The following is a 24,041-nucleotide window of genomic DNA, read 5'->3' as shown; positions in this document are numbered from 1 at the left end:
CGCACACGCACACGCACACGCACATCCACATGTACTCCATCTGCCCCTGCACTGATGAGGACCCACCAGGCTAATGGGATTGTCATAAAGGTTAAAAGAAGAAACAAATGTACAAGCCAACTGCCAACGTGCTCGGGTCACCAGCTGAGATAGAGCTGAATCCAAAGGAGGAAAGGAGAAGAGAAAGAGAAAGGCAGGGCAGAGGGTCGGAAGGGGACGACAGAGCTGGCCTCAAGGGAAGCAAGCAAGCACCAGGGGCCACCAAGTCACTTCCGACCCAGGGGCGCCCAGGTGTGATAGAACCACTCTTGGGGCCCGTTGGCCTTTCCAGATGGACACATACAAGACAGTGCCAGTGAGTCCAGTGAGACTCAAGCAGCACTATGAGGCCGAGTAGGGTGCAGACACACACACACAAGGAGGAGCCAGGGTTCATGGGGAAAGGCCATCATTTTTTGGTCTGTTTTCCATGAACCGTTGCAAGGGCCCTAGTACATAGTTCATTTTAGTCTGCAGAATTCCCATGGCTGTGACCTTTAGACACCGGTCCTCTCTTCCAAGGAGCCTCCAGTGGGAGTCAAAGCACCAACCTTTCGCTTCGTAACCCAAGTGCTTTATCACTGGAGCCACCCTGGGACTCGTGGCAATGTGCAAGGGGCGCCCGAGGACAGGGGGCTCTTGGAAAGGACTGAGGGAGCTCTGCCCTGCAGGAGAACAGTGGGAGGCGGTAGATACTGACCAGCTGTTTCTACTTGCACTGAACTGGTTCTTTTTCCTGATGCCCTGATTTGAAACTGGCTCAGTAGTTGAGCCCCAAACTGCTGTCACCTCTTTTTGCTACTGAGGACGTGAACCGAAGTCCACCAAAAGAAGGGTTTGCACGTATCACCTGGGGAGTGCTTTGGAGAACAAATTCCCCAAGGTCACTGGGTCTGCCCAGCACCCTGGGCCAGGCCGTGGGTCTGCTGTTGCTCTTGTCCCAGGGCTAGCACAGTCTGCATGTGGAGCACCCAGACAACAGGGCCACTGACTCATGGGGTCCACAACACATCCTCTGGGGCAGAGGCCCCAAAGCTTGTGGTCCCTTCTTCAGACCACAGCAAATCCCTTCCTCCTCTCGGGAATGGAGCTGGGAGACCACATTTGTTTAAAGCTTCGGAGCAGAGCTCTCTCCCCTGGTGAGAAAAGAACTCCAACCTCCTCAGTTACCCAATTGGCATCGCCCAGAGAGAGAAATTTACAGGAATCCATGCTCTGGGCAGGGGGAGGCCAGGATCGCCTGGCCCTTTCCCCTGTCGCCAGGCAGTGACTTGTCTGTGACCCCAGCGCCCTGCCGCCTCCCAGTTCTGAAGCCTGTTGCTGTAGAAATGAAAAGGGTGCAGAAAGGCACTCTTATCATTCCTACAAGTCTGGGGGGAGCGGTGATAGGAGGGAAAGGAGCCCACACTGGCGTCTCGGGCCCACTGCCTCTTCATGAACTTCTTCCAGGAACTGGCAAGCTGCTCCAGTAGAAACCGGCCCCCAGAGTCTCTATGGACAGAACTTGATGTGGACCCCTGCCCCCGCGCTCCAGAATCCCCATCGCAGGGACCTTCCACCTCCTCCCAAGGACAAACAGCACCAGCCCCCCTGCCCACACCTCACCTGCAGCAGGACATACTGGCACTGCCCCGGGAACATGTACTTGAGCCCGTCAAAGGTGAGGTAGTGGGCCATGCCCATGACAGAGCACGTAGCGTCACATACGTGGTCCGTGCAGTTCCACTTCCGGTCCCGGCAGACACTAGGTACAGTAATGGGGAAGATGGCCCATTAGGCGGCCTGCACGAGGCACTCACAAGCATTGGGGAGGAGAGGATGGAGAATGTCTACTCCAGGGGGCTCCCCAGCCCTCCAGGGGGCTCCCCCCGGAGGAAGATGGCCTTGGAGCCTGGCAGCATGAGCTCATGGAGGGCTTGCTGGTGTCATGTATGCATTTCAGAGCCCGGACCAAAAGGAGCGAGAGAAGTCACCAAAGGGAAACTGAGGCACGGAGGTGGGAAGAAGGCAGCCAGAGAGGAAGCAGCATTCTTATTGGACCACTTAGCCATAGATGTTCTAAAGTTGGTGTGGCCTCCGGGTCTCCAGGAGGTTGCAATCCATCTGAGACTAATGAGGAAAACCAAGAGGGGCGGGCAGGGAGAACATAATGGGCCATGACCCTGTGCAGGGAGAGGTTTTGGGTGTACACAGCTGCATGCTTAAATCTATGGTGATTTGCCAACTGCCGCGCACGCCACCCTGTAACCAGAGCTGACATCAGGACACCCACTCTGTGCGTCAGAGGTGGTAAGTTCAGACCTCAGGCCCCAAAGACAGTTACATCCCTTCGGGGGCCCCATCCCTTCCTGACTGTCCACACAGGCCTCTCATGGAAGCAGGAATGGCCCAGCGGTCAAAGGCAGGGCGGCTGATGGAGTGAGGGAGAAAAAAGAAAAGAACGCTAACTACCCTTAAGGAGGTCCCTGCCTAAGCCGCCATGACAAGGGCTCTTTGAATACGCTTTTATTTCCCCTTTGAAAACTTGTTCAAGACGATTTATTATGAATTACATCCAACGATGTGCACACATTCTGATCCAGCTCCTCCACCGCGGTCTCCTCGGTGTGCCGTGAAGTACCTCCCTCCCTCCCTCCTTGGGCTTCTTGCTCTGCTGCGTCTGCCCTAACCCACCCAACCTTGCCCGCGGCTGACTCTGCCCTTTGGTGAGCTTTTCTCTTTTTTAACTAACAGGGAGGTATTGGCATATAATTCACCTACCTTTCAATTCAGTAGTTTGATCATAGTAAGAAGAGTTGTACAATCATCACTGAAATCAATCTTAGAACAATTAGTCTTCCTTGTACTCATTGTTATCAGCTCCCCATCCCCCTCCCACCCAACTTCCCCTGTGAGGCCCCCATAAAATGGGTCAAGGGAGATCAGATGATAAGGTGTTAAATGTTAGCCTAACTGCATCTGTAGCAATCCACTTTCCAAGGCCCTCTGCCTGACAGCAAGGCTATTCACCATCCCTGGTCTATGATCAGAGGGGATTCCCCCACAGGCTTAATCCACATGTATTTCCCAGCCACTTTTTAAAAACAAACAACTTTAAAATGGGCCAAAAGGGAGATCAAATAATAAGATAATACATGTTAACCTAATTACACCTGTCATAATCGGCTTTACGATGCTGTCTGGTAACAAGGCTGTTCACAACCCTCAATATGGTTGGAGGGGATTCACCAGAGACTTCATTCATGTGTGGACCCTACAAACGGATCTTTAGGCTTCCACTGTCATCCACAGCCTTCTGAAAACGGGTTCAGATTTTAAGCTCTGATCCTACTCCCTCCTTCAGATTTGGATTTTACTATTTGCGCTCCTTGCATCACACAGGCTGGTGTGCTTCCTCCATGTGGACTTAGTTGGCGCCTCACTTAGATGGATGCTTGTTCAAAGACAAGCCTTTAAGGCCCCAGAAGCTATTCTTTCTGATAGCCAGGTACCATCTGGTTTCTTCACCACACTTTGTTACAGCACCCATATCTTCAGTGATCTCTTCATGAGGGTGAGCATCAAGCAGGGCCATGACATAAGAAAGCTTCTGAGGCAGCAGAAGAAACATTTGCCAGATTGGTACCATGAGACAATAACTAATGCGGGGACCAGACCTTCGCGTTATGTGAAAATACGGATCGCTAGGAGAGTTTCCAGGCAGGGCGTCGTGACAGTGCTGCCTCATTTTACAGACAGAGAAACAGGCACAGAGAAGAATCCCACAGCGCGCTAGAGGCCAGTGCCAACGGCCTGTGGTCACAACTGTTTCCCCTCACTTTCCCACCAATGGCTATACTCCCCTCTACTCCCCATGCCCAACTCCTCCACCCCCACCCTCGCCCCCCTGCAATGCCCCCATCCCAGAGCCTCACCAAGTGTTGCAGTCAATCTTGACCACTTCCCCGGGGGCGTACTCTTTGCCCTGATGGAAACAGGGACACCTTTCCAGGGCCACGCATCTGTTTTCATGCCGGACCTGAAGGAAAAGAACAGAAAAGCCATGGGAGTCATAGTGACTGATCTAAGGCCCAGAAGGGCCTGCGCACAGTGAGAGGGCAGCCCCAGGACCACAGGCCAGTATGGGACAGGGCGCCTCTGCCTGCTGGTGCTTGGTGACCGCGGTCTCCCAGCTACAGACGTTCTGATGGAGGAGTGGGCCCTGGCACACCTTTGTGAAGACGCTTCAGTAACATGTGTGTCAGAGCTTCTTGGTGTTCTCGTGTGCCTGAATCAGGTCTAGCTCGTGGTGACCCATGAGACTGCGTCTCAGACTCTAACCAAGTTCACTATCGTCGAGTTGATGCCCGTTCATAGTGACCTTATAGGACGGAGAAAAACTGCCCTCTGGGTTTGGAGACTAACTGCAACTCTTCATGGAAGGAGAAACCCTTCTTTGTGTCCTGAGGAGCAGCTGGTGGTTTTGAACCCCTGACCTTGCACTGAGCAGCCCCCTATGTAACCACTATGCCACCAGGGCTCCTATGAGACAGAGGAGAAGAGCCACAGAGGGTTGTCTAGACTGCAATCTTTACAGCATCAGGTCACTGGGTGTTTCTTCTGTAGAACCAGCGAGTGGCTTCAAACTGCCAACCTCTCAATTAGCAGTCCAGCACTTAACTGTTGTGCCACCAGGGGTCTTTGCACATATCCTTATACACACTAAATCCACTTGGAGGATTTATCCAAAGGAAATTCTTAGAGCTCTGAATAAGGATTAATGGAGCACTATTTATCACTGCAGACAAATACAAACCATCAAGAGTCCAACAACAAGACAATGACTCAATCCATAAAAGGACTGACTCTGATGGAGTCTTAGAGTGGCCCTTGGGAAATATGCGTGCTGCTCATTTGTCAAACAAAGAAGGAAACTGTATATACCTATGGTTCCAGCCATGAAACACATTAGCTAGATAGAAAGGTAACAATAATTTGAAAAAAATGAAAAGGAAATACAGAAGTTGCCTCCAAGTGGCATGCTGAGAGAAGGAAGTAAGGAATTGCCTTTTTTAAAACTTTTTAATTATTTTTCCAAATGTTCTTCAATGAAGATGAATTATGTTTATATTTGAATAAAATGAAGACATGTTATAAAATTAATATGCACTTAATACACTTGGGTGAAAGATGAATGTTGGAATTAGGCAGAGAAGCTAGGTGGCTCTTAGCTGCTAACCAAAAGGTTAGAACTTAAGGTCCACCTGGAGGTACCTCGGAAGAAAGTCCTGGTGATCTGCTTCCAGAACTATCGGGTGATGAGAACCCCTGGAGCACAGTCGACTCTGACTCACAGGAGGTCGCCCTGAGTCAGGAGCAGCTTAACAGCACCCCAAAACCAAGGCCTGGGGCTTTCTCATGCCACACATGCCCCCTCCTCATCCCCCGCCTCCTCACTCTACAACCCCTTCCATGTGGGCTTGCCCATGGCTGGAGGCCACTGCTGTGAACCTGTTATACTCTTTGGGCTATTGGGGCTGGGGTAGGGGGTGGGGAGATGAGAACCAAGAACCACTGGCTTCTATGGACTCGGAAGAACTGGGTGAGCCTACTCTGACCCCCAAATGTGAATCTGCTCTGTCCCCGCTCCAGAAGGTATGCTCTGCTTGTTCTAAAACAGCCCCCGGTCACCTGCAAGAGAGGACCTGTCCACTTTGGCTCTAGAGTTACAGGTGGGACAGGAAGCTCCATTATGAACCAGCCACAGTCCAGATAAGCCTGAGTTCCCAGGAGAGAGGTCTTAGGTTGAGCCACAGGGGTGTGTGTGTGTGTGTGTGTGTGTGTGTGTGTGTGTGTGTGTGTGTTTAGGAGTGTTGGGGGGGGGGGGTGTTGGGAGAGCTGGAGATATGATGGAAAACCTCCACTATTTCAATACCACTTCCGCCCAGCCTCAAAAGGTGTCCCAGACCCCTAAAGGTCTGGTGGTGAATGCAGTATGGAAGTGCCGTGCGGGCAGCAGGGGAGATGCAGGTTGCATTCCTGGTGGGTCTTACCTCCTGCCACTACTGTTCTTGGAGAACAACGAGCTTAGCACCTGCCCACTAGGGGAGATGGCAGTTTGATGAGAACCAGGGAAGGGCTGAAGGGTTGTCTACCAGAGTCCTCAAAGGCTGTCATGTCATTGGTGTTGATTCCTCTTCCGGTCCAGTGTAAGCCCGAGACCTGCCACCTGGTGGCTACTGTAGGAAAGACTGACCCATGCCGACAGGGGGGCCTCCATGTTCTCCCTGGCTCAGTACTAAGGCTAATGGAGAGAAGTCAGCCAGAAACATTACCTGACACAAAATGATGCATGGGGTAGATTCCAGAGAACAGAATCTTCCCACTTCACCTCAGAAAAACATATGCTCCCCACTTGCCTTCAAGCGGGGTGGGTGAGGGCTTGCAGATACTCAGCCACTGACCAAAAGCCACATACATCCATGGCCCAGGCAGCCCTTCCCCTACCAAACTGTGAGTCCCAGGGCACACAGACGCCCTCAGTAGGTATGAAACTCAACCCCCCACTTAACCACGAGTAACACAGCCACCACCCCAGCCTTGACGGCCCCCTCCTGCTGAGCCCTCACATGAGATGGCAGCCAGCCAAACGCTAGAAAGAAAGCAATCTGGTGACACGGCTGACTCTGTGATGCAATGAACCCTCCTGACAGTTCACGGGGTGTGACAGCGGGGCACCCATCTGTCCTGGCTAATGTTAGTCCAGGGAGAGTATGAATTCATGGGTGAACCCATTCAAATAGGACCTTGGCATTGACGAAGGTGCCAGTGCCGTGGAGAGGAGACAAAACAGAACCTACAAGGAGATGGATGGGCTTCCGGTCCACACTGCAGCCTGAGGCGCGCTGACTCAGACAAGAAGATGAATGGACACCAGCCCAGCCGTCAACATCAGCACCAGAGGATCTGATGACACGAAGAAATTAACAGAGATAGAACGAGAAAGTCTAGGGTGGACCACGGCCTAAATGGGAGCTGGGCAGGTAAGGGGCTCCGTATAGCAGTACGTGATTGAGGCAGGTCTTCCCTGCCGTATCGGTTTGTTGTGAGTCGTTATGAACTCGTTGGCAGTGAGCTTGGTTTGGAGGTGTCAGAGGGGATGTATGCCCCACTTGGTCCAGAGACCTGGCTTCCGGGAAGGAAGCAGACAGTAGAGAGGAAGAAGCCTTCATCTGAGATCAAGAAGCCAGAGTTCCCACTAAGTAACTACACACTCTTGAGCTGGCTGCTTCCTGTCTTCCCTCGGCTTCCTCCTGATAGGGCGGTTGAAACAGCGGGTCCCCAGGGTTCCTCCCAGCTCTGAACTGCATCACGGTGCCCTTAGACCCACAGCGCCACTGGGGTCCAGAGATTGTACTCGGTGCTTTGCTGCCACCTAATGGAAGCCGGTAAGACTGTGACTTAAGAATGGCACTTGGGGCAAGTACACGAAGCTTTTAAAACTTGATGAAAGGTCCTGAGATGTATCAAAGACCCAGAACCAAAAAAATCACATCATTGTGAATGAGGGGGAGTACGGAGTGGAGACCCAAAGCCCATCTGTAGGCGATTGGACGTCCCCTTACAGAAGGGTGGCGGGGAGAAGACAAACCAGTCAGGGTGCAGTATAGCACCAATGAAACATACACCTTTCCTCTAGTTCTTTAATGCCTCCTCCCCCCTCCACTATCATGACCCCAATTCTACCTTACAAATCTGGCTGGACCAGAGCATGTACACGGGTACAGATAAGAGCTGGAAACACAGGGAATCCAGGACACACAAACCCCTCAGGACCAATAATGAGAATAGCAATACCAGGAGAGTAAGGAAAAGGTGGGGGGAGAAAGGGGGAACCGATCACAATAATCTACAGACAACCTCCTCCCAGGGGGGTATACAACAGAAAAGTGGGTGAAGGAAGACATCGGTCAGTGTAAGACTGAAAAAAATAATAATTTCTAAATTATCAAGGGTTCATGAGGGAGGGAGGACAGGGGAGGGAGGGGGGGAAAGTGGAAAGCTGCTACCAAGGGATCAAGTAGAAAGAAAATGTTTTGAAAATGATGATGGCAACAAATGTGCTTGACACAATGGATGTATGTATGGATTGGGATAAGTTTGTATGAGGCCCCAATAAAATGATTTACAAAAGACAAAGAAATGAAGAAAGAGCTTGAGACATAGTCTTGTCTGACCCCCTCATTTTATTGACCCAGGGTCTCAGAATATGAACACATGAGTCTCTACAGTTGTTCCTTATGCCTGCTGACTGATTCCCTATAGCTCCTCTGCTCATAATACCGCTCCTGGTTTTCCTCCACGAACTTAGTAGACTAGTGATGACTGTAAATCTTTTTAAAACCTTGTTGCCACTGGGTGGATTTTTGATTTGGGATGGCGGACGCCATGGGTCACAGTGCGCCACTGCACAATTGGACTGTACCAGCTGGTCACCAGGTGGTCGGTCTCTCGTGGTGCCCCTGAGTGAGTTACAACCTTAGGCTAGCAGTCGTGTGCCACTGCTTTGTCACTAAACCTCTGCTTCTTAAGCACCTTCCGAGGGCCTGCCTCTTTCATCTTCAATCTTCACACTGCTGCTAGCCAAAGCTTTGCCATGAGAACAGGAAGGCACCAAGGCTTGCGGGTTGCAGGCGAACATCGAGGGCCAGGGTTTAAACCCAGAAGGCTGTCGCATGAATTCCATGCCTGGCCTGCCAGCATCTTCACCTTTGCCAGCCGCCTGTGGTGACGCTGACCACTTTTCTAAAGCCGTCCTTTCATTGGGGCAGGAGCAGGCAGGGCCCCCGCCTGTGGGAAGGACCAGAAACCTCTGCTCTGAGCAGGTGCGGGGCCCGGGTCACGTCAGAAGCAGGCACTGCTGAGCAGAAACCAATGGTCAGCGTGGAGCGTTGCGGTGCAGGCCAGAGAGCAGCTAGAGCAGGGCTGCTCAGAGTGCGGGCCATAAAGAGCCCGTTTTGAGCAGCCTAGCTGACATTGTGACAAAGTCACAGCACGATTGTTGTCTAATAAGAAAAATTTAAGAGGCTGGAGATAAGAGCCCGGGTCCCTCCCCAGGCAAGAAGGGGTGCCGTCTGGGGGCATCTCTGAGTCTCCACCTTGGCTGTTTGTACCAGAGGAGTGATTTCTTATGACTCTATTGCTCCTGCAGGTTTTAAACATGTTTTCACACTCATCTCGTTTGTGCCCGGAGCCAGCGAGGGCTGAGGGCAGAACATGGACCATGAGCCTATGTTACAGCTGAGGATGCTGGGATGGGGCAAGAGGATTCAAGATGGTGCAAAGTCACCTCGCCTGAAAGTCGTGAGACCTGAGCTAACAGCACAACCCTCCCACTGCTCCTTGGGGGATTTTTCTGCTCTATGTGGAGCTGTCCCCAAAAACAAGTCAATCCCCTCCCCTTTAGAATTCTCGGCAGGAAGGATCCCGGGCCCCACGCCCCCCAAAGCCCTTGGTAACAGGCCATCAGCTCCCTGTCTCACCCAGAGGACCAGCTGGCCGGAAAAATGTCCCTGGGTATAATGCCTGCGCCATCAGATGGACCCAAAGGGGGCTTTCCCAGGCCCATTTTGTTTTCAGTAGAGCCAAGAACACATGTCTTGCACTGCGGCCAGCATGCTGCATGCACTTAATAAATTACACGGCCTGTGCAGCACTGCCAAATCTGGCCGCGGCCATTTGCACATTAATCAGCATCAAAATGAAGCACTTGTGAAAATAACCGTATCCCGGACAATATGAACTTGTGCGTTTATTCTGATCTCCCACAGTCAGCTGACGTGCGCGTCACCTAGTTCTATACCAGGTCTCCAAGCACTGACGATGTGCAGGATGCAGCCAGAGGCCTGCAGGAACACAACGTGAGCTAGCTCCTCATAGCCGTCTGCTCCCTGGGCTTGGGAGCTGCCCTCACCTCTTGGGCTCTGGAACCATCAGGCCGCGGCTGTGGTTCGGATATTTAAGGCGAACTTAGGTTCTTCTCTCAGGAAAAAGAGAAACTCATTGAAGGGGGTCCCTGATGCTGAACAAGTTCCTAGGTGGGGCCTCTTTCCTCCCCTGTGTCTTCTCTGCTGTCAGCAGTCTCTCTCGTTGTGACAGGGTAAGAGGACAGTAAGTCGTGCCCCACCCCCACCCCAATCTCTGAGACAATTAAAAATAAAAGGCCTGGGGACAAAAAGAACAATATAGAACCTTCTCCCTCTCCTCTCCTATTTCTCGTCCCTACCCAGGTCTGACTTCCCCTCTTGAGAGACCCGCCTTGAATATCCACTTACTACTAAGAGACCCAGCAAGGCCTCAAGTTCTGAGATGCTCAGGGGCCAAACTCTAGCCCCCCTATTACCAAAAGCATTTCCAGAATCTCTAAAGGTCAAGGCAGAGGGGACATTCAGGGGAGAACTAATACAACCTTCTCTCTCTGTTTCGAAAGAGACCTGGTTGCACAAACTCCACATCCCAGCCCTCCTCAAGGACTCTGGTGATGAGCCAAAGTTCTCCCTACAGAACAGAGACAATCCCCACAGCCCCTCACACCAAAGCCAGGGACTTGGGAAGGTCCCTTTGCAGCCATCCGCCCTCTCCCACCCTGGCCCCCACACCAGCCCAGCGCCACTCATTCAGTTTTGAGTATAGCGATTTGGAATAAGGGAAAGCAAGAAGACAGGAAGCATTTGAAAGAAGTGAATCTGGAATTACATAATATATTTCATAGAAAACAAGCCTAAGATTGGACTTGGGAGAAAGGTACGCAGGGCTTCGAACCAGGTCGAAATGATTCAGCCATGGCCGATGGAAATGAGGGCAGGGTGCGCCCAGTCCCTCACTGTAGATCTTGACCTGAGTAGGAGAGGCAGAAAGCAGCCAACACGGACAAAGCAGTGCAGTCAGCCCCCCTCCTGGTGCAGGGCACTGCTGCCTGTTCCCCACACTGGTCGAAATCCAGCAGGCAAGAGGTTTGGCGGCTCCACAGCATTTAGGCTAGCCTTGTGTCCATCTGCCAGGACTGAACCCAAGACGTACAAAGCCCTCCCGGTCAGGATGCCATACGCTGGAGGCTGAGCAGAGGAGTCTGCTGGCCATGTTTTGTACGTGGCCCCAAGGCACGGCTGGTTGCCCTCTGTGTGACAGCAGCCCGGTCACAAAACCATGGACTGCTCACAGCTCCAGGACCGCCCAGCCCACCTTACGGGTGAGCGAAACAAGGCTCGGTGTGGAGAAGGGATTCACAGGGCCGTGGCTTATTAGTAGTGTGGTTAGGCCATCCATGTCTTCTCTTCAAGTGGAAAGTGAAATGTATTGGGCAGCCCCCTGGGGAAATCCTGGTAGACATAATTCTTCTGATTTCGAAGTATTTTCTGGAAACATTTCATCGCTTCTTATTGCACCCCTGGGAGCTAAGTTCTTACGTATCTGTCAGATTTCAGCAGGACCTCCCCAACACGTCGCTCCAAGCACCCTCCCTGACTTTGGCCGCTGGCCTCGTCCCCTGTAGCCCTGCCACCCCCGCCAGTTGTCAGCTGCACAGCCCCTCACTCCTCCCAGCCTGCAGGAAGACGGACAACGGGAAGGGAAGGATGCACGACAGCGGCAAGCACCTCACCATGCCCGGCGGGCAGAGGCAGCCGGAGACGCAGCCCGAGCTCATGCACTCCAGCTCGTAGTTCTGGCAGGTCTTGGCACACTCCAGCCCTTCGGCCCGGGGGCTGTCAGCAGGACACACCAGCTTGACCATGGGGGGCCGACAGGAGAGGCTCCTCTTGCCTTGGAGGGAGAAAAATCGAAGAGTGACGCATCATCTATCGTCCACACTGTCCTCTGGGCCCGAGTGTGGTCACTCGGTTTGAAGGACCCTGGGCTGAGCTAGAGTACTGCCCGAGCTTTGGTCGGGTGTAGCCCTGAGATGGGCTGCCTGAGTGGGACAGGGATGGCAGCCTGAGCTGCTGACCTCCGGCCTAGGCTGGCGGCAGCCCTGCCAAGCCCAGCATTTTTCTAACGGCGCCACTCTTCATCCCTCGCCATCCGGCTGTAGCAGGAGGACTGACCCAAGCTACAAGGATCCGTGGTAAGGCCCAGCAGCGCCCCTACTACAATGGTTACAGCCGGAGTAGAAAGAGAAGCACAGTCTTTAAAGGGGGGTTTGCTCCTCGCTAGGAGGCCATCCACGGCCATTCTATTTAAAATTGCAACACCCCAGCCCTATCCAACACTCCTATCTCCCTTCACGCTCTGCTTTTCTCTGCGACACCTGTCACCAGATGGCATACTGTGTATTTTACTTATTTGAATTCTTTTCATTTTTTCTTTTTTTGGAAAGTTAAAATATCTTTTTTTAAATCATTTTATTGGGGGCGCTTAAAGCTCTTACAATATTCCACATATCAATTGTATCAAGGATAATTGCACATATGTTGCCATCATCATTTTCTAAACATTTACTTTCTATTTGAGCCCTTGGTTACTTAGGCCAATTATATCGGCTGTGCATCTCTCTCCCTCACCAGAATATATGCTCCATGAAGATGAGAATGTTTGTCAACTTTGTTCATTGAGAGGTCATTTTTCCTGGCAATTAGTAGGTTTCAACATTTCAGTGAATAAATGACGACAGTGGGAGACTGAGCCCGTACCCTTCTTTCAAAACCCCCAAGTGCTCAGCATCATTTAGCTCGCTTACTCCCTCCTGTGAACAAGTCAGAATTTCTGACCTTAGAAAAGCTAGGAAGTGAGAACTTCAAAAGGCTATCTGGCTTTTCCAAACCTCCACAGAATTCTAGAAATTTCAAAGCTAATATGGTGAAGAAAGCTGATGGTGCCCAGCTATTACAAGATATAGCGTCTGGAGTCTTAAAGGCTTGAAGTTAAATAATGGGCCAACTAGCAGGGAAACAACAACGCCCACATGGAAGAAGCACACCAGCCCATGTGATCATGAGGTGTCAGAAGGACCAGTGATCAGAAGACCGAAAATAAACTATCATTTAGATGACAATGAGGGGTGTTAGAATCGAGACCCAAAGCCCATCTGTAGACAATTGGACATCCCCTCACAGAAGGGCCACAAGGAAGGGATGAACCGGCCAGGGTGCAGTATAGCACTGATGAAACACACAACATTCCTCTAATCCTATAGTGCTTATCCCCACTCCCTCACTATTATGACCCCAGTTCTACCTTACAAATCTGGCTACAAATTTGTAATTTGTAAATAGTGGCTAGCATGCACACTGGTACAGAGAAGAGCTCTTGACACACAGAATCCAGGGCAGATAAACCCCTCAGGACCAATAATGAGAGTAGCAATACCATGAGGGTAAGGGTAAGGTGGAGGGAGAAGGGGGAACCAATCCCAATGATGGACATACAACACCACCACCACCACCACCACCCCAACCAGGAGGATGAACAACAGAAATGTGGGAGAAGGGAGACAGCGGATGATGTAAAATATGAAAATAAAAATAACTTATCTATTATCAAGGGTTCCCAAGAATGGGAGAGGAAAAAAGAGGAGCTAATACCAAGGGCTAAGTAGAAAGAGTTTATTTTTGAAATGATGATGGCAACATAGGTACAAATGTGCTTGATACGATTGATGTATGGATTGTTCCAAGAGCTGTAGAGCCTCCAGTAAAATGATTTACTTAAGAAAGGTAAAAAGAAAGAAAAAGATAAGATCTTCCAGGGACCAGACTGGAAGACTTCAAGCAAGGGAGGCTGAAAGTATGAAAGGCAGGTCTACAGAGAAGGCGTGAGGAAGATGTTACACCAAGAGAGCGGGCAAGAGGCAGAAGAATGTGGGGATCACGGGTCACGAGTTCTGATTTCAATGTGTGAGGCATCCCCAGGCTTCGGATCTTGGCCCAACTCTAAGCTGAGAGACGTCCCGAGTCAGACGTCCCCCAGTCAGCAAATCTCTCACTCGGACAACCTAGAGCCAAACAGCATGGCACAGAGAGCCCATGATTAGCAAGAGGGAGCCTTAAGGACAGTCAAAGGTGGAAAGAGATGAGGTCAAGCTGAAACAGCCCAACTCTCTCCCTAATGATGCCATTCTCCTCCTTTGCAGAGAGGTCCTGGCTAAGCAAGGAGCATCGTTCTCGAAGCAGATGCAGTCTCTATGATCCATCAACAGGAATATCGTTCTACCAGTGCAAGGTCAGACCCTCGTAGCCTTCTGCATCTTGCCCCTAACAATAAAGCAACTATAGGACCTTGAAGCTAAAACCAATTGCCCAAACCCTCCTCTTTAAATCCATGTTCTAAAGAGCTACCCTCAGCAGCATGCCCATCGCACAGAAGACCCGGCCACCTAAGGAGAGCAAACGTGATTTTCATCACAATCAGGGCAACTCACAGTTGCTCCCTGGGTTAGGTCACCATGTGCAAAACAGAAGTCTCACTGAATCAATCCTGTATATAATTCAGTCTTTTCCTTCCCCAAAATAAAACACTTCCTCGTGCTACAAATATATCCATGAACATGGTGGAGCACACAGAGGACACATGTATAAATACTTGTTCGCTGTGACCAAATGCCTTGAGGTATTGGCCTCAGGGGACATCCAAGTCAACTTGCACAAAGTAGCACACAAAGACAATGGTCTTCATCCTACTTCAGTACTGTCGGGCGCAGCCATCTAAGGTGTGGCTATTGGTCTCTCCATATCTGGAAGACGAATAATGAAAATCAAGGACAAATGGAAACAATCAGGCAAACAGACTAATGGCCCACATGAACACCAGTCTCCATGACCTGGGACCAGAATAACTAGAGAGTCCCCAGCTACCACTACCAACTGCTCTGAAAGGGATTACATTTGAAGGTCCTAGATAGAGCAGGAGAAAATGTGGAAGAAAACTCAAAACAGAAACAACATATCAGGCTGACTGGCCGGATAGAGACTCGTGGAACCCTGAGACTGTGGCCCTTGGACACCCGTCAGGTCTGGAACTGATCTCACCCCTACCTCACCTTCAGCCGAACAACAGGCAGGTCTCTGAGGAGAACATCCGTGAAGTAGTGGGATCAACAGGCAACATTTATCCAAGGACAAGTTCAGAAGAAAGAAGGATGGAGAGAGAACACACAGACAGGAAGCGGGGCACAAGATGGTCTACTGAGGGTACCGAAATAAACGAGATGAGAGGAAACATGGATGAAGTGTTGAATGTGAAGCTGACGATCTGCTCCGTAGACCTTCAAGCCATTTACAATAACAAGTTAAGACAATAATCACAATTTAAATGCCTTAATCAATAGTTTAAATTTGACTCAGCAAAGAAATGCCTAGGACTGAAGGTCACTCACACGTACGCAGAAACTGGGTCAAGCCTAGAGGAAGCCAGAGCTAGGCGCAGGCACGGGCAGTACAGCCCAACTACCCCCACCCCCACCCCCCACACCAGGCAGTCACCGTCGGAGGGAGGGATGCCAAGAGCCCACTATGGGTGTAATACTCACTGCGGTGAGACAGGGGGCTGCTGAGGACAATGTCTGGCAACAGGCTTCCCGGGACTCCACTTGTGGTGCAGTGCATGACACCATCCTCGCAGTAGCTGCAAAGACAAACGTCTCAGTCCGCGTTTTCTACACTGGCGTCTCCATGGCCTCAACTCCCACTCACGCCGTCGCTCTAACAGGGCTGCCAGGCCCAGCACTCCACTCAAACACAGCTTGCCAAAGCCACCAAGCGCCTTCGTGTCACTAAAAACAACGGGATCTTTTACAGTTCTGTTCTCTCCTGATCTTCTTTTACGTTAGCCATCACTGTGGACCACTCTGTTCTTCCAGGGGGGAATTCGTTCCTGGGTTCCCTCCTACACCCCTGCTTGTCCCTTCTCAGCTTCAACAATATCTCACCCCATTCTGTCTGGCCTCTACATGCCAGCACCCCAAGGGCCATCCTGGGCTGGCTCTCTTTTCCTCACACGTCATGGTCGTCCAAAGCTCCGTCAATTACACAAATAGCTTGCAAATTTACATCGGCTGCTCAGGCCTCTCCTTGGAGCCCCTGACCCATTTAGTCAAAAGCTTACAAGATGGCCACCTTTGGCGTCTAAAAGGCATCTCAAACTTGGCATGTCCATAACTGAACGCCTGCTCTTCCAAACAAAGTCAGTCTGCTTCCAGGGCTTGGGTTCACTGAATAGGATCTGCATTTATTTTCACAATCCAAGCACCCATGGATCATCCCTGGCTGGTGCTGCCTCTACCTCGCGCTGTACACATGGGCCATCACCAAGTCACTATGGCATATGTAGCCACACCTCACAGACTGGTGTCTGGAAGAGCACCAGGATACCTGGACCCAAAGAGGGAAACAAGAACTCACCTGGCTTCGTGGTATTGTCCATTGAAATGCATTAACTGGCACAAAAACAGCCCCATCATCGTTTAAACACATTTTTCCTTGCTCACCTGCTCACCAACATTAAGCATATAATGTTTATAAACAAGTACCCTACACTGCTCTGTGCAAACTTCTGCCCAGGGGACTCTCGGCATCAACCTCTGTTCCGTGAGTTACCTCGTGCTGCTAGATCTGATCAAGAGGCTTCTTGATCCTCTGCCTCTCGGAGCCACTCCTGCTCCTGATCCAATTACCATCACCTCTCACCCAGGCAACGCAAGACTCTCCTGTCAGATGTCCCTGGATCTAACCTTCGGGAGAAATATAGGCTTTCTAGTCCCGTGAAGAGTCACAGTTTCAGAAACCCCAGAGGCAGTCCCACCGTGCCTATCAGTCACCATGCGTCAGAGTGGACTTGATGGCAGTGAGCTTGGTTTGGTTTGTTACCCACCCTTGCCTCTCTCCAAAACACACTAAACTTATCAGCCAACTGTATTTTCAAAACCCAAATCTGGTGATGTTACAGCCCCGCTTGAACCCTTTCCGTAGCTTCCTTCCAATAGGCCTTAGAATAAAGACAAAGCCCCTAACATGACCTGCTAGGGGCCCCTGTGATCTAACCCTGCCTACCTTTCCCTTCTCGACCCCACTGGCCTCCTTCTACGATTACAAGTACAATACTCCCAACAGAGGGAAGGGCTGCTATACACACTGTCTCTGGTGCCGTGTCACGTCCTCCAGCCACAGAGACACACATTATCAGCTGCCACAGACCACACGCTGCTCTTCCCAGCACTTAGTCTCACTTGTGACTTGACATGGTCTCTCCCAGGGGACTATGCAACCCTTGGGGACAGAAACAATGGCTGGTCTTGCTCATCATCATACTCCCACGCAAGGCTTAGCAGAAAGCACTCGAGCTTTGGAGGAGGGGGTCTGTGTTTTCATTTCTTTAATTTTCCTCCACCCCACCCCCATCTCCATTTAATACCCTCCATTAACATGGGAACCTAATTTTGTAGTAGCCAGACCCCAACGTGGCCCTCAATGATCCCACCTCCTGGTGTCCACACTTGTGTGTCCTCTCCTTCCACCCTGTATCAGGGTTGTTCTGTGTGCCTAACAGAAGAGGGCAGAAGTGATTCTATGCCACTCGAATAAAAGGCAGGTGGCTTCCATCCTGATGCCTTTGCTCTTGGATCATTCACTGGGATAAGTCATATTATGAGTCACCCTACGGGGAAGCCCACATGAAGAGGAGCTGAAGCCTCCTCCCAAGAGCCAAGTGAGCGTGGACTGGACCGTCAAGGCCTGCTCAGGTCTTCGGGGACTGCAGCCCTGGCCAGAAGCTTGGTGCAGCCTTATGAAACACTGAGTTAAAACCACCCAGCTAAATTGCTCCTGGCTTCCTGACTTTCAGAATCGGTGTGAGATAATAGACGTTTGTTGCTGTAAGCTGCTAAGTGTGGGGGTTATTTCTTGGGCAGCAATAGGCAACTAAGAAGATTTTGTTCGAGTTAAGGTATATCTGGTTGCTTAAACATGTATGTGTAAAAGGCGAGGTTGTTCTGTGTTCCCTTTAACCCTCTGCCGTCAAGTCACTTTACACGCACAAGAGGCTGGAGTGGAACTGCCCAGAGATTTTTCTAAGACTGTCAATCTTGAAAGAAACAGACTGCCACAGCTTTCTTCCACGGAGAAGCTAGTGGGTTCAAACCAGTACACCTCATGGGAGCACAGCCCATCCGCCCAAGGAGGCGTACGTGTTACTAGGGTGCTGAAGAGGGTCCAGTAGAGCTTCCAGAGTAAGCCAAGCTGGAAGAAAGGTCCAGTGGCCGACTTATGAAAATCCACCAGTGCGGGCAGTCTGGATCACAAGCATCTGCGATGGCCATTTGGATGGAGGGCCAAGTGAATGATCAGAATAGCCTCCAGGCCACATGAGTCAGCGCCTGCTTACCACCTTGTGGGGAACAAATGGCTTGTGCTTAGCTACTAACCGAGAGTTTGGCAGTTCAAATCCACCCAACAGCACCTCAGAAGAAAAGTCTGGTGATCTCTTCTATAAGATGGATGTCAGCTATTGCACACGCAGAGCATCATACAGTTTTTACTTTGACACGTGAGTCAGAATCAACTCAATGACAAGTTACTACCTTTTCAAGGGCATCATCAGCATTTGCCCCAGCAGGGCTGATTCTCTGATGAGCTGTCTAATGAATTAAAAATAAAAACAAGCCCTGAGCTCCCTCTGGCATATATTATCCAAGAGATGCAATTTTCTAAATGAAAGGGAAGAGACGTGCTGACAGATGACCTTCAGCACGGGTGCCGGGCGGGAGACACCAGAAGAGGTCAGCAGTGAGCAAGCTGTGCAAAGAGCTTGAGGCCAAGCCATTCCCCAGCCCCGCCCTCTCAGAGGCTGCCCCCTTCCATTCCCACCTTCCCTGTGCCACTGACCAGGTAAATTCACACCTCCTGTCCTTCGATCAGCCCAGCTTCCCACCATCCAGCTTCTTCCCTCCACACACTGCGGAGATGTAGAGGCCGCCAGGGCCTTCTGATGGCCAGATCCAGCCTCTTTTCAATAAGTCATGGCGAGAACACTGGTTCAAGAGTCCCTGGGTTCCAGTCACTTGCTGGATGACTTTGGGAAAGCGATCATCTCTCTAAGCCTCAAATTCCTTATTAAAAAGGCAGTCCCTTCCTGCCTAACTGTTGATGTTGGATCCCAGAGAGAAGCACTTTGAAAAGTGCAGCCAGATGAGTGTAATAAAACCACCAGATTAAACCACCGAAGCATGAGATCACTCCTTTCACTGGCCTGAGGTCGCCCTTCTCACTGGCCGTTTTCTTGGGCCTCTCCCAAGCTCCTCTGTCTCCTTCTGTGGCCCTCTGAACATTCCCCAGAGCTCTGGGCTCAGTCCTCTTTTCTGCTCTTCTTCGCCCCTTAGCTAGCCCGGCTACTCTTCTGGCTGTAACCGTTGGTTGCTATACAATTTTTTTTCAACCCAATCTCTCACTCAAGTTCCAAGCCCTTAACTCAAACTACTGAATTCATTCACCCAGATGCCTTCTTCGTAATTCAGACTCAGAAGGCCAAAACCAAATACCGTATTGTCCCTCTTCAAAGCCTGCTCTGCTGCCAGGCAGCCCTCTTGCTGTCCTTGCCATCACTGTCCTCCCAGTTCCAATTTCAAGTTGAAGACAACAGCCATCTTCAGCGAGTCCTTTCTCTCCCCCGACTTCCTCAAGGCTGCGAACTTCTTTGTCCCACTCTCCAATGCCAAGGACTATTACTTGGTCCGGGTCTTACTCCTTTTGGACCAGTCATTTCAACACTGTCCTAACTGGCCTCCCTGCCTCCGTATCTCATTCAAGACCAAATCCACTCCCTAAAGCCACTCAGCGACCCTGCTTTTCCTCGGCCTTCCATTGGCTTCCAGTGCCTACTGCTCAAGCATCAGTCCACACCCCCTTTTCGGCCAATTTCCCTTGGATCTTATTTTTCTGTCATACAACATATGTCCCCACCAGAGGACCCACCCGGGTAGGTACTGAACACTCCTTATACGGTTTAGTCTCTGGGCCTCTATTCCAGCTAAAAAAAAACGCGTTCCATTATTCTACCCAGCTTGGCTGTTAGAATCCTTCCCAAGCTCAGAAGCTCACCTCTCCATGAAGCCTTCCCTAATCCCTCCCAAATGGAAGCCACCATCCCCTTTTCTGGATGAGAATTCTTAATGTCTCTGACCTGGCCAGGATCGCGGGTGTTATCATTATTCCGTCTCATAAGCCTTCGTTGAGTAGCTACTTTGGACTAGAGGGTGACAAGTGCTAGGGGGTCATATGCTACAATCTCTCCTCTGGGAGAGCTCACAGTCTAGAGTGGAAACATAACACAGTTACTGAACTCCAAATCCAATAGAGATAGCTTATCGTTTGAATGGAAATGCAGACCACTGTTTTGGATAGAGGAGGTGGGGAGGTTAAGAATCAAGCTCACTCGGGAGTGCTTAGAAAAAGCTTCATAACAAATATACCATGCAGGCCTTGTTTGGATCTTGATTTTTTTCAAGGCAATTATTTTAAAAGGTATTTTGAGGCAGTTTAGGGAATGGGACTATGAACTGACTACTCAATGGTCTTAAGTAACAGCTGCTAACTTTTCAGGTAATCGTAGTTTCATGGTCACATATGGTTAAAAGCATGTAGGTGAAGGATACAATGTCTGAGGTTTGCTCTAACTATCCCACCCAAAGGCAGGAGGAAAGAACAGACAGAAGATGCCTACGTGCTGGTCATCCTGGACGCTGCTGCTGAGTACAGGAGGGGACCAGTGTTCTCAGGGAGCCCTGCTGGTGGCCATGAAGAAGCACAAAATCAGCGGCTCAAACAAGCCAGCTCCTCCACTGCAGAAAGATGGAGCTTTCTGCTCCCGTAAAGGTTTATAGCTTCAGGAGCTCACCGGGGCAATTCTACTCTGTCATAGGGAGTCAGAATCAACGTGATGGTGGGGAGTTTGGCTCTGAGTGAGCTACCACCCTCAACTTCTACACAGTGGACAGTTCCCATCATCAGGACCTTTTCACTGGTCTTCCCTAGCAGCCTCTCAGGGGGGTCTGCCATCAATCCCTAGCCCAGAACCTGGGACAGAGCCGGACCATGCAAATGGTTGCCAACAACAAAAAGAAACAAAACAAAAAGGCTACTGAAAACAACTTGTGACCACAACGGTCTTGCTGAAACCAGAACAGACCACCAGAGAGGGCACAGGCCACCGCTCCAAGGAGCGAGGATGATTTGAAGCAATTCTGGATGCCTGGCGACGCAAACTCAAAACTCACTGCCATCAGGTTGATGCCGACACATGGCAGCTGTATAGGACAGGGTGGAACTGCCCCTTGGGGGTTTACAAGACTGTGACTCGATGGGAGTAGAAAGCCCCGTCTTTCTCCTGCAGAGTGGCTGGTGGTTTCAAACTGCTGGCCTGGCAATGAGCAGCCCAACTCGTAACGGCTATGGCAGCCGGGATCCTGACACCTGATGCAGCTCTGGTGTATTTTCATCTGATTCAAAATGCCTCTGCCCAAGGAGAGGGTGAGGTCCCATTTCCTGTTCTAGGACCAGAAAAAAAAATGAGTCCTAAAGAAAGGAAATGAGGACCATGCTGATAGTTGGCAGTGAAGCTCAAAACCCCCGACGGCTAGTCTGGCGTTCTGGCTCCCCGCACAGGGAAGCCGCCGGCCGCCAGAGGACACCATCAAGCCCAGCCCTGCTTGTCTGCACAAGCCGCTGCGGCTTTTGCTGGCCTCGTTGTAGCCTTTCATACTGTGAGGACTGCGGAGGCCCGCATGGCCCTGCTGCTGGCACTCACCACATGGTATGATGATCTGAGAAGACGTCTTCAGGCTGGAAGATCTCACCGTCATAGTAGCAAGGGCACTGGGCCTTGGGTACACAGTCCCCCCTCTCATCCAGGTAGAGTCCTGGGGGGCAGAAGCAGCCCTCGAGACAGACCTCGTTGCATTCCTCATCCGGGTAAGAGAGGGAGCGGCATGTGAGGTTGCAGGCGGTCCCACACTGCAGGTACACCTGGTCCTGGGGGCAGTCCAGGGCTGAGAGAGTCGAGAGGAGGACGATTTAGTTCCAGAAAGGTGCTGAGAAGACAAGGCTGTGGACCTCCGGACTTGGGGTGCTACCCTTCGTAGGTGTGGCCTCCAGTCCTATCTGTACGGTCACGGCCTTCCTTCTCCTCTACGAGCAGCAATGTCTTCCTGTAGATCCTAATTGCAATACACATGTTTTCTCTCTACTTACTGGGAGGGTCCATGATTGAGTCAACCCCAAATTCTCAAAGCCTGGGACGAAGTAATAATTCTGGCGATTTTAAAGCCAGCGGCCTCCCCCATGAGGAAAACAACAATGGCTACTATTGACTGAGCACCTGCACCAGGCCCCGCCCTTCCCGCACGCTCTTTATGTCTCCTATGCATACCTCCCTCGGTGAGTTTGCCTTTTCTACAGATAAAACAACTGAAGGTTGCGCTCGGTGACTTGTCAGGGTGTGACCTCCTTGGAAGAAACAGAGGCAGGATTTGAACCCAGCTCTCTGTGACCCGAAAGCTTGGGCTCTTAAACCACGTTGCTCTAAAGAGAAAGCAATCACTCGGGAGCCATGCTTTTGAGGACACCCTGGTGAGAAGGAGCATGGATATTCTTACACCTAGTCCAGCAAAGGGGGTGACACGCATTGGCCCACACCCTCATTCACCCTGGACTCCCACACAGAAGCACTGCAATAGACAGGTGTCAGGAAGAAGAAGGGCCGAGTGTCGAATCAGCTAAGGGTATAAACTTGCAAGCCGCAACTCCTGGATTAGCTAGTACTCCCCTCCTAGCATGTCGTAAGGGTTTGATGAGAGCCTAGCCTGTCATAAAAGCTCATTGCTATTTGTTTCATTATTATTGCATTCTCGTGAGTAACTAGCCATGATCATTTTCGCCCAGGTCAGTGGGGTGGGAGAGGATATTCCAAAGGAAAAACTAGCCCGAAGAATAACACTCCTGGATTTTAGTCAACGCCAAGCCCACGTTCTGGGCTCACCGGTGTCTTGTGAGCACTTACTGGAACTCTTCACTGAGAGGGGAGGTAAGGGGAGGACTCTGCTCTTTCAAAACCCCTTCCCATCGATGACCAGCTATTATCGGAAAGATGAGACCACGGCTGTGGCCACACCCCTCCTGAGACCATTAAACTCCTTCCCTTCTCAGTTTGAATTCCTTTCTACCGCAGAACCAACCACCACCACCACCCCGAACCCGAGAGAACAACACTCCATAAAGAAGTCCTGGTCACACACCTAAGAAGTGGGGTGAGAGCCTTCACCCCCCACCTGAGAGACCAACCCTGCACCTCCCACAGCTGCCTTGGGCTCAGCGTCTGAGGGCAGCTTGAAAGGGAAGGTTTCTTGGCGGGTATTAACCAGCCGCTGCTGCGGGATTCCCACCCATGCTGCTGGCACGCTGCCGAGCATGTAAGACACCCGTTTTCTCTGGACCAACGGAGACGCCAAGTCGCTGAACGGCTATTCGGAGGGTGTACAGATTGAGCTGTTGGGTAATAACGGTGTCGATCCCTTTCAATCCAATAAACGTGCCCATGATGATAAGGGCACATTCCATCCATTCAAGCTGGGCCTGAGAGCTGTTTCCTCTAATAGACTGTCTCTAGAGCTGACTTGGAGCTTCATTCAATTTCTTGAGTATGCGCTTCTCCTGAATCTACTCCCAGCACCCCCGTTTGATAAGCCCCTGAGCCGTGAGTGCTCCCACCTAGTGTGACCTCTCCGCATGGACTCTACAGTAGTAGGTGATTTAGAGAGCTCTGCTCATTTCTCCAGGATGGAAGAAGTCAAAGAGATGGCTGAAAGAAACTTAGTCCTTCTCCGAATTGAGAAATAATGAAGACAAGGATACTTAAGTTCAGCCCACCCTCCACAAACCCATGGAGACAAGATTCCTACATGTCCTTAAAAGTCTCCGAGAAAGATCCTGCCCCATCGCCTGGCACTTACTGCCCTATCATTAAGTCTCAGGAACCAGGAAATTCAT

At 50.9% G+C, this 24,041-nt stretch overlaps 1 protein-coding gene across 1 annotated transcript in view; it reads right to left on the bottom strand.

The window, feature by feature from the left end:
- VWF (von Willebrand factor) overlaps positions 1-24,041 on the bottom strand; it is a 175,320-nt gene that overhangs the window by 81,331 nt on the left and 69,948 nt on the right. Inside the window, exons 16-20 of the mRNA XM_045296004.1 lie at positions 21,805-22,045; positions 15,539-15,633; positions 11,678-11,838; positions 3,954-4,057; positions 1,645-1,783 (exon numbers count right to left, since the gene is read on the bottom strand). Coding sequence (XP_045151939.1) covers positions 1,645-1,783; positions 3,954-4,057; positions 11,678-11,838; positions 15,539-15,633; positions 21,805-22,045 — 740 coding nt within the window. The remainder of the gene's footprint in view (positions 1-1,644; positions 1,784-3,953; positions 4,058-11,677; positions 11,839-15,538; positions 15,634-21,804; positions 22,046-24,041) is intronic.

The sequence above is a fragment of the Echinops telfairi genome, unplaced genomic scaffold (genome assembly GCF_000313985.2).
Source record: "Echinops telfairi isolate 266 unplaced genomic scaffold, ASM31398v2 ScPeMD7_7356;HRSCAF=8355, whole genome shotgun sequence".
Taxonomy (NCBI): Eukaryota; Metazoa; Chordata; class Mammalia; order Afrosoricida; family Tenrecidae; genus Echinops; species Echinops telfairi.
This window is presented reverse-complemented; position numbering and strand designations above follow the sequence as displayed.